The sequence below is a fragment of the Ictalurus furcatus genome, chromosome 26 (genome assembly GCF_023375685.1).
Source record: "Ictalurus furcatus strain D&B chromosome 26, Billie_1.0, whole genome shotgun sequence".
Lineage (NCBI taxonomy): Eukaryota > Metazoa > Chordata > Actinopteri > Siluriformes > Ictaluridae > Ictalurus > Ictalurus furcatus.
Window position 1 is genome coordinate 12,475,854 of NC_071280.1, and position 17,419 is coordinate 12,493,272.

General features: G+C 38.4%; 1 protein-coding gene and 1 long non-coding RNA gene across 5 annotated transcripts in view; one reads left to right on the forward strand and one right to left on the reverse strand.

The window, feature by feature from the left end:
- Positions 1 to 17,419, reverse strand: part of mcf2la (mcf.2 cell line derived transforming sequence-like a) — an 82,303-nt gene that overhangs the window by 49,214 nt on the left and 15,670 nt on the right. For 3 of the 4 annotated variants that reach the window (XM_053615049.1, XM_053615046.1, XM_053615048.1), the window contains exon 2: positions 1,719 to 1,802. In XM_053615049.1, the coding sequence (XP_053471024.1) occupies positions 1,719 to 1,802 (84 nt within the window). Of the gene's footprint in view, positions 1 to 1,718; positions 1,803 to 10,738; positions 10,822 to 17,419 lie in introns of those variants that run through there. The other variant, XM_053615047.1, reaches the window with a different exon arrangement.
- On the forward strand, positions 9,195 to 11,287 carry LOC128601724 (uncharacterized). Its single transcript, XR_008384744.1, has 3 exons — positions 9,195 to 9,679; positions 10,725 to 10,989; positions 11,154 to 11,287. It is a non-coding gene; the product is annotated as an uncharacterized LOC128601724 (long non-coding RNA).

Consider the following 17,419-nt stretch of genomic DNA (forward strand, 5'->3'; position numbering starts at 1 on the left):
CACTGCCTTGTTTAATCTGTGCTCACTTTTTTGTCTTGGATTCGTAAAACAGTAAAACAACTTTTTTAAAAAAAAATGCAATTTATTTGTTTTCTTGTGTCAACTACATACTCACAAGCCAGACTTCTAGCTTTCACTAAAGAGTCTGGTGGTTTTCATCGCTAAACTTGGCCAGGAATCGCCTTATTTCACAGGAAGTGGCCACATGACAGACATTGCAAATTTACTTTTCACCAGGGGCGTAACCTGGCCTGGGAATTGGGGACTGTAGCCCCGAAGATTTTTTCTTTAGCTCAGAATAATTGTCCACTTGGAGCAGTTCATCACTATGTAACTGAACGTCAGTAAAAGCAGACAGCAGTGTTGTAATTTGGTATCTTCAGTGAAAGGAGGACAGTCACTAAATTATTAGTATTATATTAGTAAATTATTAGACTAGTAGTTATTTTCACCAATCTCACATTTTATTTTAGGTCCCGCCCATATTTCGGCCAATCCCTCGTCTCAACTGTCTCATTTACAGGAAATTTTTATTTTTAAATGTATTTTGCTGTTACAGGTCGTTTGGAAGAAGACAGTTTGCTATTGTTTTAATGTTAGAAATCAGTACAGAAATTTAAATTGATGCTGGAAAAAAAAAGAAAAAAAGCTAGCTAGCATGCTACTTTAAAAATAAAATGATATGGAAAATTTAAGACTCCACCTTTTATTAAAAGCCTGTTCTAATTGGTCGATAGGATATAATGCATCTGAAAAACAAACAAAGAAAATGTAGTAAACAAACAAACAAAAAACAATTCTAGACTTTTTAATAGGAGTACTGCATGTTTAGAATTTCAGCCAGGAAGAAATTTTCGTCCATCTTGGATGTGATCATCTGTTTTGAACTGCAAGAGGGATGCGTTGTATATCGGCTTGTTTGTGCTCACGTTTGGAGTTTTCTTTTTCTTGGGAGAGAAAATGTTTCACCCCACTTTCCCCCTTGATGTTAGGAGTATGGAGTCAGTATTAATATTATTCATTCTGGAGTAGCCGACTGAATTACTACGGTGGCCCTAAAGTGCAAAACATCTGAACAAACCCAAAACGCAACAGCAAAATCAAAAACGCACAACAATTGTAAAGTGTTTTCCACTTTAGCGCCACCGTAAATCACAGTGTAACGCACACTTTCGTTTTGTCGATGCATGGAAACACGTTTGTAAAAGGGTTATAAAAATGTCTTCAAATATCTTCTAATAGCTAAAACACTGCATGATGTGTGGCACAAACTGTGTGCACATTTATAAATAAACAATGCTGACTATGGACTTCTAACCCCCATGACATGACACACACCAAACTGAATTTTCACTACTCAATGTTCTATAAATATACTTCTGTATGGCTGCTTAGTGATGAGTAAGAGCTGTTAAGAGCTCAGATTTCCTTTCTAGGGGCTCACATTTATATATAGTATCTTCAACCAAATGTGAGCTGTAGTATATTAATAATAATAATAATAATAATAATAATAATAATCATGCATGAAGTGTGAGGAAGATACGATGGACAGTGTTAGCAGCTCAGCCTGCTTTGCATTTCCACTTTTTTCAACAGGATCACTTCCACTTACTCAAAAGGCTAATCTTCAGCATTATGAGAAAAGCAGTTATTCTTGTAAAAGCGTTTGCAAAGCGATCTTGAGCAGCTGGGGGTAGCTGTGGGATCCATCTCACCTGACAGGAAGGCGAAGCATTTCCTGAGGTCAGGGCTGATGTCTGCTGCGCACAGCGGACTCGTCTCCTGCTGCATGATCTCATCTGGAGGGAAGAGACAAAAAGAGAGAGAACATTTTTAGCACAGACAACGACAGCGTGATTCCATTAAACAGTCTTGCCTGAGGCTTATTCATGTCCGGTACAAAAAAATAAAAAAACAAAACAAAAAAAAAACAAACAAACAAAAAAAAGAGAGCAAAGTGACACACAAATAAGAGAATAACTTCAACTTAAGCCTATAGTTCTCCCAATCTCAGATCACTCGATCCTCACAAGTGGGACATTTTGTATGCTGCATTTTGCCAATGATGAACAGCACAAGAAGGAGAGAGTGAAATGTGGTGCTGAAGAAGGCACAAGATACTTAGCAAGTATGAAAATGCCGAGAACATAGAGGAAAAGTGAAGAGATTTAAGAAAAAAAGGTCTTAAACCTGGAGGAAAAAGCGACTGCATGAGACAGGAGGTAAACAGTAAGCTTTAGTTGTATGGGGTGAGAAATGGATTACTGTAAGCAGATTTACAGACTGCTGTAGACTGCAGTGTGCCTGTATGTCTGCGCAGGTGTGCGTGTGTGTGTGCGCGCATCAGTTTGCCTGCAATAAAAGACAGCAAACACTCACAGCAGCTGCAGAATAAAAGCACACGTAAGACACTTTAAACACACACCTGCTACACAGCCTATCAAAAGGCAAGCCATTTTTATTTCACACACATATTGCTTATGAGTTATACTCTTTTCACTGGACACTTTTAAACCAACCTTTTTATGCATAAGCATGGCTCATATCAAGTGAACGGGTTTTCTGTCAGAAATGTATTCAGTCACTCCAGTACTCATCTGTTTGTTTATATAAATACAATTTTAAAAGTGAACTAGTCTTCATTCACCACAGTGTCAGTGAGGCCTGGGCGCTCATGACCCTGTCGCCAGTTCACCGGTTGTCCTTCCCTGGAGCACTTTTGGTAGGTACTAACCACTGCATACCGGGAACACCCCACAAGACCTGAAGTTTTGGAGATCCTCTGACCTGGTCGTTTAGCCATCACAATTTGGCCCTTGTTAAAGTCCTTATGCTTGCCCATTTCTCCTGCTTCCAACACATCAACTTTGAGAACTGACTGTTGACTTGCTGCCTAATATACAGTATCCCACCCCTCAACAGGTACAAATATAATGAGATACTCAAATGCTGTTCACTTCACCCGACAATACTTTTAATGTTATGGCTGATCAGTGTGTGTGTGTGTGTGTGTGTATTTTATATACACACACACATACATATTTTTTATTATATATATATATATATATATATATATATATATATATATATATATATATATATATATATATATATATATATTTTTTTTTTTTTGTTTGTGTGTCTGGAAATTACTTCAGCGAATTATAATTTTGTATTATAAGCAATGTTAGATCTGTGTGAAAACGCTTAATAATCGATAACACTGCTTTCTCTATTCATTTTTAATATTCATGCTGCTCTTATTCTGTGCATAAAATTTTTTAAATCCCAAACTGTCCCTTATGTGGTTGCCTTTAATACCCAACAGCATTGTATCTGTGGTGATGACTGTTTAGAAGAACCACGGACAAAAATGCTGTGGAAGGAAGACAACCTTCCCAGAATTTGGGTTAAACGTCATCTTTAAATGTGATTAACAGGCATGTTGCTTTTCTGTGGAAACCCTGAGGTAAAACATACTCTGTGTCTTAACTTTGGATTTATGAGCTAGAATAGCTTCGAGGCTAGTATGACTAGATCCTGCATAGCTAATCACAGCACAGAAAAATTTAGCGGTTAGTTGCCCTTTGATTATCAGCCTGCGTTAGTCAGACAACTCAAACCCTTGAGATAAAAGCTGCTGCTAGCTAACCTGCTATTAACTGTGTTTACAGGCAGAATGACAAAACTCCAGCTGACACTCCACAATGTGACATTTAGCTCAGTAATCTCTCACGGAAACATTACAAGCCCTGATTAAAGACAAACAACAAAACAATTATACTCTTAAAATGCAAGTATGTGATGGCTGAATACCACACCTTAGTCATAGAAGTCTAAAGGAACTACTAGAGCTCAAAAAAAACAAACAGAAAAAAAAAAGGTGAAGTAACAGAAAGGAAAACTAGCATCTTTCCTAATGGTAATAATCCACCTCAGAAAGATGATTTGTTTGAGCGAACAAAGCCATAAAAGTTTCAACAGGAACTATTACAGCACAAATATAATCACTTAGACTGACAGGTGATGTTACAGAACAAAAAGCTAGTGTTTGGTTGTTAATCTTAACTGTCCACCTCAGGAAGAGCATTTTGTTCGAGTTAGCAAAACATGTTTGGAATCACTGAGGTAACTTCCTCAGCCTAAAGATGTAAATAAAACAACATCTCTTACTGCATGTGTGTCGCTCAGTGTTAAAAGAGCAACATTTCTGCTATTTCCATCACATAAAGACATCCTTAAAACAGGACTGGTGTGTTTGTTTGTTTGTTTTTCTCCCCCAGTTGTTGCTAACGCTAATTGATGCGAACAGAAGATATATTAGCCAGCAGCTAATATAAAATCAGTCCATAAATATTCTATGGTTTAGTACTTTTAAAATTCACAAAAGATACTTGAAATATATCATGACAAATGTTTCTTTTGATAAATGGATGAGGACAGTATAAACAAGAGAGCATTTGTGGTACCATTATAGACAAAAGACAATTTGAGTGGTTTACATATAGTCGAAAAGACTATACAGTAACTGAATTTACACAAATGAACCAGTTCAAGTTTACATACGCTTGATTCTTAATACTGTGTGTCGTTACCTGGATGAACAACTACTGTTTTTATGTTTTGTGAGAGTTGTTCACGAGTCCCTTGTTTGTCCTGAGCAGTTAAACTACTCACTGTTCTTCAGAAAAATCCTTCAGGTCCTTCACAGTCTTAGCTTTTCCAGCATCTTCTGCATATTTGACCCCTTTCAAACAGCGGCTATATGATGTTGAGATCCATCTTTTCACACTGAGGATGACTGAGGGACTCGTACACAACTATTACAAAAGGTGCAAACATTCACTGATACTCACGAAAGCAACGTGATACATTAAGAGCCCGGGTGGGGGGGGGGGGGGGGGATATGGGTGCGGTAGGGGGGTGGTGGCGTAACTTATATTAACAAAATAATAAATTGTGTATTGTGTACCCAGATTTCAATCTTGGCATAATGGCTAATCCCAATATAGCACACATAACAGACTGAAAGCCTCTCAAATATCCTACACTGTGGTTGGAATAAATGCTTTGGAGACAACTGGTAGGCAGACGTCAGCCGAAGTCTGTTAGCATCTCACTTTGTATCGCGTCAATGAAACTAAACCGAGACAAGGGAGTACTATTTTGGCATACGTCTTCGATTTAGTATGATAGTTTGTGGTATTAGCCGTAGCCAAGGGCTACAGAACTGTAAACTGACGAGAGATCTGGCTATAGGAGGTAGAGTCCAGTGTTCAAAGCAGGGGGCGGAACGAAGACCATGCTGTTAAATGTTATTTAGCCGAGTAAGCGATATTTTTACAATCCCTTCCACTTTTAATGCAAACTTCAGATGGGTGTAGGCATAATAATCCTCCATTCTCAAACATACCTTAGCCATGACCCCTTTGGCTACCATCATTTTTCAACAGCACATTTTATTGCCTTTCCAAGCAAACATTTCTACACCAATAAATACAAATACTCTCACCCCTTTGGTGCTTCAGTTTCTGGACACAGGAGAAAAACTCTAGCATCTTTTCACCCTACTGCTCCATCTACTACTGTGTCCGCTGTGTACATTATTTACAGGTAAGCAACTATCGTCTACAGAAACATATAATACTCAGAACTGCAGCAGGTCAGAAATCACAAAATTATACAACGAGACAAACAGAAATTTGCAGGATGGTTCATCATGTGGAACCCAGCCAGCGGTCTCGTTTAGGATCATGTCCTCACAAGCCGTCCGGGTTTAAAACATACATTCTCATGTCGTTAAGGAGCTCTCCGGATGGTCGTGTCACAGCTTGTCTGGACTATAAAAGCAGATGATTATAGGTGCGTGTGTGTTTGGACTGAATGGGCAGGTGAGCTATTTACAGACCTAATAAAGCCGCCGTGATCACGAGTGTGCTTAAAATGCATAACAACCACACACACACACCTTTCCTAAATACGTCCAAAGATGATTCCTCAGCAGCAAGCACAATTAAGATTAGTGCGTATGGTGTGAATGTCTGTTAATGGGCATGGGCAGGTCTGGAATGCACACACACTCACACGGTGTAGTAACAGCTGGCACTAGCATATGTGCGCAGAGCTAATATCAGTCTAAGCAATGGTTAGCAAAGTGGAAACACTGGAAGTCATGAGTGTGTTGGGAAACCTAGAAGCTGGACTGCATCACTGGGTCTGAATCCATATATTCATTCAAAGAGCATCAGTCTGTTGGCAACCATCAAAAAAATGGATTTGCTAAAAATGCACGGGAAGGTAAACCGAAGATGGTGAATGCAGAGAAGAGTTGATCTTTTATCACCATGGTGTCCAACAAGCAATCTTTCACATAACAGCAATACAAAGCATGTGAATTAGTTATTCAGTCATGTGTTATTCATTCATAATCTTTTTTGTTTCTCACATCACCAGCAAGCAGAAGATAAACATTTTATTACATTCACGTCGTTTATAATGCGTTAGAGATGTAATCATTTTAAACCTTGAGAATCAGCAATGAACAAAAAACAAAACAAGAAGTGACTAAACCCAGTAAACAATGTTTTAAAAAAAATTAAATAAAAGACATGCAACATCATATCTCTAATTACAATCCAAGAATAGTTGTGACTTCCACCCTTAATTAGGAATATCTAGTATGAAGTAAGGGGAAAAAAACCTCCCAAAACCCACAAAACACGTCAAGGCATGCTATTATGGTATAGGGAAATAATCAACAGTGGGGGTGGGGTGGTGTATCAGCAGGCCCCAAAGTGTTTTATTCCACTTGTACCACAGCAGTTTACCAACAATTCCAATTCTTTCAATGAATGACACTTTGTACTTCTTATCCCTTTAGTTACCCTCCAACTGTTTATCCTACACAGGGTCGCAGGGAACCTGGAGCCTCTTCCAGGGGACTCGGAACACAATCGCACACACCTATTCACACACTATGGACACTTTAGCGATGCCAGTCAGCCTATAACATGTTTTTAGACTGGGGGAGGAAACCGGAGTACCCGAAGGAAGCCCCCGATGCACAGGGAGAACATTCAAGCTCCTTCATGCAGAGTGGAGGCGTTGAATCAAACCCCCAGAGGTGCAAGGCAAACGTGCTAACCACTAAGCCACTGTGTACCCCCCTTTACAGTTACATTTATTGTAATGATCATCTTTTTAATATATTACAGCAGCTATAAATGGTTGGTCTCTCTCTCTCTTTCCTCTTTTTAAGTTAGGAAACCACAAAGTCCTCAGTCCTGAAAGCTTCCTGTGTCAAAACGACAGTTTTACTTCTGACTGATACAAATCAGACACCTTCCAAAAATGCTAGATAAACAGTATTATACACCCATTCATACACTACAGACAATTCGGAAATGCCAATCAGCCTACAACGTACATCATTGGACTGCGGGAGGAAACCAGAGTACCTGGAGAAAACCACTGAAGCACGGGGAGAACACACAAACTCCATGCACCCTGAGCCACTGTGTTACAGGAAAAGAATCAACACGTTCAGATTAATCAGAAGCAAGAATTCAACGGTGATGTAATGATAAGTCATGAATGCAAGAAAATGGTGATAAATGATGAACGTGGCTCGAGTTGTACGCATGCACATACAAACAGACACAAAGTGAGAAGGTCAACGGCTGCGACGTTAACAGGCTAGGCCAAATGCCTTAAATTCCACATGCTCCTTATACGCCTATGATTCCTTAACAATATAATCATACAATTACTTATAATAAGATTTGATTTCTGTTTTGCGCAAGTACTCCCCAATTTAATGTCATGCCCTGTTTAGATGTCTGGTGAAAGGCATTGTGATTACAGTAGTGTGATGTGGCCTGAGATCAGATGCTTAGGGTTTCGACATGTCAAAAGGTACAATTCAAAAACAAATGACGCTTGGACAGAAGATGGCGGCTGTGTGCTGAAGTGATTTGCATGGGCACACTGTGAGAGCACAGATGAAAATCCAGCAAGGCAGGTACCTGTTCTAAATGTATTATATTATTGTATTATTTGGCAACGAGAATCTCAAGGACAATGCCATTTCTGTATTTGGAGTGCACCACTTCATCCAGTCTGCCATTTCATCTTTAACTAAATTTTGTTATAATTGTGTAAATCACAATTTATTCAAAAAAAGAGATCGTATTTTTATTTTTATTGAGTTTGACTGGTCACTTGAATTAAATGAGTTTAATCCCAAAATGTCAACTCAAAAACAATGCCAGCTTGAATCTAATAATAATTTAAATTTGAAAAAAATGTGTTTGGGAAAGTTCAAGAATGGAAAAAAAGCTGAATGTCTCTAATAAATGGACAAAATATTATTATACACACTCAAATAATGCACTATATTTCACTAGTTTGATTATGTTCACATAAACTACCGAACAAACAGAACATCCCCAAATTAATCAGAAAATCCCAACATTATCTAATCCAATATCTATCCCGGAGCTCAAATCAGGCTTGCCACCTTGTCCATGTACTAAACATCTAAATAATTTATATTGAATATATGAATACATTTGAAAGCAGGAATGTGTCTGTGTGTGGCAGGCTGAATATGAAACAACATCACGCTCCAGCAGTGGCTCGCTTTGTTGGCTACACTGTGGCTGGCATTTGCTGAATGCCAATTAGTTTGGTCACAATGACGTGAAGACGGCATGCTGTTGTTTCTTTCACCCATCACATGCATCCAATCCTCAAATAAGAGAGATACAAGCAGTTTGATAAAGAAGCAAACAAATAAATAAACCCTAATAACAGGTTCTGTTTGATTTGAAGTCATGATCCCAACAGCATAACGAGCAGGGATATGCTTGTTGATTAAAAGCTCTAAGAACAGTGCTGCCAAGCAGCTGGGAAATATGGATGCTGATCATGAGCTAGCTAATGAGTGAGGCTACTGATTTGGCTAGCTAGTCTTATCATTGATCATAGAAAAGCACAATGAGAGTGGAAACGAGACAAAACAATAAGAAATGTCAACATTTTCCTCAGATGTGCTGGGAAATTCCTAAGAAAAAAAAAAAAAAAGACTCTGCGTTACTAAAATGACTAATTACGCGTAACATGGACCACAAACTGAAATTCCACAAGTTTGACCATTGAGAAATGATTAATCATAAATCCCACTATGAAATTTGAACACAATCTAATCTGAATGGGATTTTATAGCATAATTCACTGGGTGACCTCAATCCTCTGTACTGATCCAAGTTCAGTTCAGTACTATTAAACTCTGGAAGACCTACAGACTACTAAGCACATCCACTGCTAAGCTAAATCATGCAAATTCCATCTGATGGGCCTCTGTTTGCCAGAACTGAGTCGTTCTGCAACCATGGCAACCTCATGTTGCTTGGGCAGAGCCAAGACCATAGCCATGGCAACGTCTGAGAAGACCGACAGCTTGTCTCTGAAGCGCAAGCCTCATCGGCCCGATGATGCCAACACAAAGTGGCTGTCGGAATTTAAACCCGAATTCGATGCCAGCGCTGGACTGAACGCATGGTCAGAGGGGAAAGAGGAGCTAACGCATGCTAATAACATCAACTGACCTAACTGGGGAGAGAGAGAGAGAGCGCGAGAGAGAGGGCTGATGTTGGAGCAAAGAGTAAATTTGAAGGTAAACAACTAGAGTGTGTAAACAAAACTTTGGAAAGCTGTACAGCGTGATAAAAGGCGAGGACGACGTCAAGGCTAATGCGACCTACAAACTATGATAACAATTTCACAAAAAAGTTAAAAATATTCTAAAGTAAACAGAAATCATTTATTGTACAACAAAAGTGTAAATGAACAATTCTTATAGTACACATTTTGTAAATAATTATTAATACTCTGGACTGAAAACTGAGTATACTGGAATAATTCACACTGACCAAAGAAACACACAAATTCCAATATAATAAATATTATGAACAGGTTATGATATGAACCCCCCTCTCTCTCTCACACACAAACATACACGCGCACACACACACACACACACACAAACCTACCCTTAACCTTTAAAAGGCACAAGATGTTCTTTCACTTGTTTGATTATGACAGACTACAACCCAACTGTATCATAAAGTCATTTAAAAAAACTGAACTACAAGGGGGGAAAAAAAAAAGTTATTTAAACGTCACAAAATTGGATAAAACAAGAGACTGCTCATCCAAACCAGTACAAATTCCAAGATACAGCAAACAATGTAAATCTATAATACTGAAGACAACGTAGAACATTTCAAATAAATATTGATTCCATTTATAATAAAACATTTTAAAACTGGAATGTCAAGAAGTTATGAGCTCCTGAATTCACACTAATGCACTAACCTTTCAACCTTTAACCGGACACCCTTCAATCTGACTGTTAGCTCACCATGACAACAGTAAATACCTACATCTTAGCAAAGAGTGCATGTACTGACCAGTAACATCCAGTCAATCCCAATTCCCTACATACAAAATACAATTCAAGGCCATAATAATGGTCATAATTCAACACACACCTTTAACCATTAATGATAAATGAGACCTTCCCACTGTCCATTAGCTTTATGCCTACAGTCTAACTAACAGATTGTAATAATACATTAGTATACAGTTATAGATAGCTATTTCAACCTTTTAGCAATATGCATACAGCATTTACTTATTAAAAAGGAACTGTGTGGCAGTCCTCGTCTCCTACCTGTGGTCAATTTGAGCTGGAGCCACAGGCGTGTGATGTCCTGGCAGAGCAGGGACACTCGGTTAAGCGCCATCCTGCCTGCACTGCACACTCCGTGGCTCACTCCTTACTCAGGTGGCCCTCTGTGTGGAACTCTGGTCGGCCGGCATACACAACACCATACCAGTGACGACAGACGATCCGTCTGTGCACTTCACCAAACCCCATGTCTCAGTCACACGTGCCTGGACCGACTACCATGCCGGCTTCAGGTTACAACACCCGCCCCACACACACACACACACACACACACACACACACACAGGTAGAGGGAAGAACGCCTGAAAGAGGCTGTGAAAGCAGCCACAGTGTGTATCTGTGCTAAGCTGTTAATGAATATTAACCTTCTCTCTCCCTCTCACTCACACACACACAGTAATTGTCACATGGAAAGAATTCAAAAAGGGAAGGAGGGACCAAGAGAGCAAGAGAGAAGAGGCGGGGCAAGAGGGCAAATCCTGCTGCATGTCACTTCCCTCCTTCCAGCTGGGTTAATAATAATAATAATAATAAGCAGCCAATAAACACAGTGCAGGTTTGAAAGGGGGCAGGACAAAGACGCCCTCTACAGGATAGAGGCACTGCTGTCACAGAGCACAGATGGATGGACTGATGGACAAAGTGTCTACTATGATGCCATTTCTAAATGTTGGAATACTCAGTGATATCGTCGTTCCCTCGTGTTACATTTAACAGTCACGTTTTACGATACATTTAGGTTGCTCTAAACATAACTCAGACTAGACTAAACGTAGATATTTCTATTACGTCCTTTACTGCTATTCTGACAGGGAGATTTCAATCACTCATTTCTTTCATTTTAATCTCACAAATAATTTTTTTCCCTTCAGTTTGTTGTTTTCCCATTTTTACCACAGATAAATAAATTTGAACAAAAATATCAAGCGAACAAGCTATTTAGGTGTAATGACAGCTTATTTTACTACAAATTTTATTCAAAGCTTGATTTAGAACAATGCATAGTATGTATTAGCTATTCCAGTGATAAGCCCCAAGTAGCTAGGTTTCCAGCCACATATTTTTATGTGAATTTCAGGATAGTGCATGAATTTTTAAAAAAAAAAAAAAGTTTAAACTGCTGGATGGAAACACCACATGCAAACCCCCCCCCCCACAAATCAACAAAAAAACAAAACAAATCTCCAAAATGCGCATAACCCTCCCAAAAAAAAAAAAAAAAAAAAAAAACCATACGCACTCAATTGACGTGCATAAATTACAACGGAAACACATTTACAGAATAAACTCCTCGATGCGCATCAAAAAATAAGTCATGTGACTTTGCCTCAACAAATCATGTGATTGAAAGTAAAAATGGCAAAATATGCCATACTAAAATTTTAAATGTTTAATTTGAAAAATTTAAATGTAATTCGGAAACATAGCTACTGTAACACCATGCAGCTGGCCAAATGCATTATCTAATTTAATGACAATTTGCTAGCTAGCTATTTATGTTCAGCTACTCCACTGACCACACCCCTGGCTATTATATCTAGTTTTAGGTCATCATTAGCCATCTATTTATAAAGGCAAATTCACCACGACATTAATGACGGAATGCTGCCATGACTATATGGGAATTCTCACTTTAGCAACTTCGATGTAAAAACCCCTAACCAATGGAAAAAATAAATAAATCATATATTAATGACATAAGAGTAAAACGTAGGTGTTTTTACACAACCTGGTTCTTTTTAGAATGAACCAGATGTTCAAGTGCTGCAATAGTTCATATGTACGATTTTACCGGTTTCTATTTATAGGAAAACAACTGAAAATTTGAACGATGCCAACAGGGAGTGTATCGTCAGCCAATGAGCACAGATTGGGGGTTAACAGGGGGAGGGATGTGGGCACACAGAGAACTGCAGGGGACCATTCAGTTGCCTCCAACACATACATACACACACACACACACACACACACACACACACACACACACAATCATAAAGAGAGGCGTTTTAAACAGAGGCATCCTTATAGCTGCAGAGGAAACCCCAAGTGCTCCCCACAACCACTGTGAATGGCCATGCAGCAACGTATTCATAAAGCCTGGGAAACACACACACACACACACACACACACACAGGACCACCCGTTTGTGGCTGGAGGCTGGTTAGTCAGACATTGCTATAATGAATCGAAATGCTTTAAAGCCATGCTAATCCTCTCCCATAAACACTCACCATCATCTTGCAGGCACGACTTTTCTGCTGTGGCTATTCTTATGACGAGTGCTTTTACTTTCAAGCACAATCTCAAAATAGTTTTAGACAGACCTTTTGTTTAACTGTGTTCGAGGTAATATCATTAACCAGGGTTGACCGGTTTCAGCAAGATTTCCAGGAATTTTATGATTTGACTCTTCCCATCTTTGCAGTGGATCTTACAACAGAAATGTTTCTGTACATCATACGCACGCTGTCGGCGCGGTGTGTGATCATTCATTACACTTCATTCTGATTTGCTAGAAAAATCCGAAGCAAAACCCAAGTTCTGATTTTAGGTTCCTCCATTACCTGGACTGGCTGCCAAGATCGGTTCTTTCTCGTAGATTGTCCAAGATCATGTAAGAAGTCTTGGAGTGATTTTAGATCAATCATTACAACAAGCAAATCAGTGCTGTTAAGGGTAGCTTTTCTCTTTTGACATCTGTCGCTAAAGTTAAACAGTTTCTATCTAGCAAAGACCTGGAAATTGTGATTCCCTCGCTAATCTCACCACAGTTCGACGGTTATTGTAACTCCTTGTACATTCGTCTCCCTCAAACTGTGTTATACCTTCTACAGCTAGAGCAAAATACAGCAGCTAGGCTTTTAACAGGGTCGAGAAAGAGGGATTGCATTACCCCTGTATTAGTGTGTCTGCATTGGTGTCCCGTGAAATTCTGAGCTGATTTTAAAATTCGGTTCCATGTCTATAAGGCACTCCCCGGTCTCATGCCCAAATATATAGTGATTTTCATCCTTACTCCCCCCGTTCTGATCAACTTCTTTTCAGAGTTCCTCGTTATAAAACCATAAGTGATTGCACCTTTCCTGTGGTAGGTCGTAAACTCAGGACAGTCTCAGTCTCCCTTTCCATGTGAGGTCAGGTTCTTCAAGAGCCAATTTTACATCATATTTGAGAACAATTTTTATTGTTTAGCTTTTGAATAGGTCCTTTATTAGGTTGAAATAGGGAAATACTTGATGCTGCAATTAAAAAGGTCTCTATTTATGAAATTATTATTATTATTATATTTTTAAACACAGCTCTGTTATGGCTTATTTGGTTGATTGATTTGTAAAGCAGTTTGGCTCAACTTCTATTGTTTTAAAATGTGCTCTATAAATAAAGGTGGACTTGCCTAGTTGGTGGCCACAGAATATTTTTTTTTAAACTAGCCCAATCTGGCAACCCTTTCATTAACAACAATGAGGAATAAATAAATAAATAAATGGACAAAATTGGGTAGAGTGATTCCTTAGGGCCTCTTTTAGTGCTTCACATTTTTACCACTAAGTGCAATAATAGCTTTTTGGAGCAGTGAGCACTGAACATTTAGAAAGATGGGAAATCAGACTGGATGGAACAGCGGATTATATCTGTCGATTAGCAAAATAAAAAAAATAAATTAAAAAATGGTCGCTTAGAAGAGGAAAAGTATTTCTATGTGATTTCAAATGGTAACCTATGACTCTAAAGATTAATATTTGTGGAGCGGCTGATATCCATGGCTGTATAAGTCTATATAATACTACATTCATGGAATTTCTTTTCCTTCCCTGCTTTTCTATATTGTATTTATGGGTTTTCCCCATTTTGTTTTATGCTTATAATATTCTATTGTGTAACGTGACCTTGGGTTTGAGAAAGGTGCTATATAAATAAAATGATTATTATTAATTATTATTATGAAATTAAGAAAACAAAATAAGTAATGAATAAAACGGTGTAGAATGTTGTCATAGGACAATAATAAATAACAGAGTGGTAATAACAGGTCCAATGCAAAGATGATTATTTTCCAATAATAGGAAACCCTGAAGTGTTTTATTCCTCTTATACCACATTTGATTCGCCAAATTTTTGTTCATTAAAATAACAAATACGTTGCATTTTTATCAGGTTAGAGTTACATTTCATGTAGTGGAAGATCCACAAAAACAACGTTAGTTCCTATTGTCAGTTATGTTATAGCAGCATTTCTACAGTGTCCACAGATGAAAGGGAGAAGCTTGGAGAAGGTGAAGCACCTGCTAGATTATTGCTGTCTTCGAGAAAGATTAATGTGAGTGCAATTTCAACACATCGATATTCTTGACCATGAGCTGAAAGGTCACATACGGCAGTAATCCCAGTAACACGAGCCACTGCTCAGAATTAAAAACAGAAAGAAACGTCCCTTGCACCAAGTTCTCCACCCTCAGATCTACTCTTACACCACACCCAAACTACCCCATAGCACTACACACACACACATACACACACATACACACACATACACACACATACACATACACACACATACACACACACATACACACACCCCCGTCTCGGTCACACGACACCAAGCACGAGTAAAGAGGAGCTAAAAGAAGTCACACACAATGGTGCCTTCTCTCCTGTATCAATAAACTTATCCATGTGTGGGTCAGTTCCTCCAGGGCACTGTATAGATGACATCTGAGCTGCGTGTTATCGGTGGGAAACGAAGCTTTCGGGAAAGCAGAGAGTGGTGAGAGTATTAAAGGGGAAGCCCACCAGTTCATCCGATATGGTCAGTAATGTCTGTAAGGTGTGTGTTTCAGTGGAACTAAAATATGTTAATGTTTGATTCTTCATCCAAACCCTGGCTAGTTTACATTCAAATCTAAACCAGTTAATCAATTATTGAAAGATTCCCGGTGTAAATATTTGATTTTGAGATATCACACACACACACACACACACACACACACACACACACACACACACACATTATATTATATTACATATGCATCTAGATATACAGACATATAGATATAGGTGTGTGTAGTTTAGGTGTATTTGTTGGCTGAAACAAAAAAAGGTGGACTAACTGGGAAAGCATGTTTGGATTGGCAACCACTTCACTTTCTCCTTTATTTACAAAAGTATGTTTGATGATCAGGTGACTCCATGAATACTCTTACACATGGGACTCTAATGTGCTGCTCAATTCCGAATAACCAAAAATAACCAAATTCCAACAGAACCCGATTTCAATTTGTTGAACTCAACATAACATCTAACATACTGAGTAAATTCAAATGTTGTACAATGCTGATGGTTGAAAATAAGGAACGCTGACCAACGCACATTTTATGGAAGCCCCAAGAAGCCATGCACTATTATTTGGGGGTTTTTTCCTCGTTTTCTCGTGATCACGACTTAATGTGATCTCCACATAACAAAAGTTGTTTCATCACGATCTCGACATAACAAAAAGCTGTTTTCTCACAACACACTTTGTGAATGGGACTGGTGTTGCATGCACATTGGCGTCTTTGCCATCATAAATTTAATAACTGCCACTGTAGAGATGGTGATTCATCTCGCTGTAGACCCGACAGCTTCGTCCTCAAGTGTCGGACACTAATGTGGAAGTTGTCAAACACTGACGGACATGGAAGCTATTTCAGCTTGAGCGAGTCCCTGATCAAAGTAAAAACTAACTTGCTCGTCCTTGATGTTGTGGGATTACGTGAAGCTTCTGCATGGCCTCTTAGGACTTCCGTAACATTTTCACCTTGAGCTTGAATTGCAAAGCTGTTTTCAAGACGGTGAAAATGAAGCATCCATGCCTTAACACACAATGGTTCAGTTTTTAAATATCTGTAACTTTCAACTTATTCCTCCAAGTCACATGAGGTAAATATATTACTAATACACTGGAAGGTTTAGAGGGCTGTAACAAAAACAATGCCCTCAACTGTAATAATGAATGAAAACTAAAAAGGATGCAATTGCAACGCATGATCATAATGCATTTCCTTAAAAAAATAATAATAATAAAAAAAAAAAAGTCAAGGGGACTTTTTCTTCACGCAAAACCGCTTGTTCAGGACCTTTCTTCAGAAGCAAAATGAAATGAAACTAAAGAGAAATTGATCAAAACAGGAAGGAACGAATGCCAAACGACATGACTAAAGGATCTTTCTGTTTAGAAGAAAATAAATATAAAAAAAAGTACAAACTTTTATACATGCTTCACACTCAAAGAAATTCATCAAGAATTCAAAAGAAATAATGTTTTGCAGTGTTAAGAATATAATGTTGAGTATAACCGATGACATCGGTGAATGATTAAAATAGTCAACTACATAAAAGAAACAAAAATGAAAAGTTGAGTCAGACAAACTTTTGGCCAAAACTGTTCTTATGCCATTTCCTTTCCAACAGTGAAACAAGACCGTAAAAAGTCATTCAAGTGGTGTACATGTACTAGTCCTACTACTAGCCCTATATCTGAAAGGATGAATTAAACAGATTTAGAGTTTCATTTTACAATTCAATTTGAATAGTCATCAAAGCATCTTACAAAACCATGTTTTGCATAACAATTTGCAAAATAACTGCCCCATCAACTGCCCTTAGACTTCTATTATAAGTAAA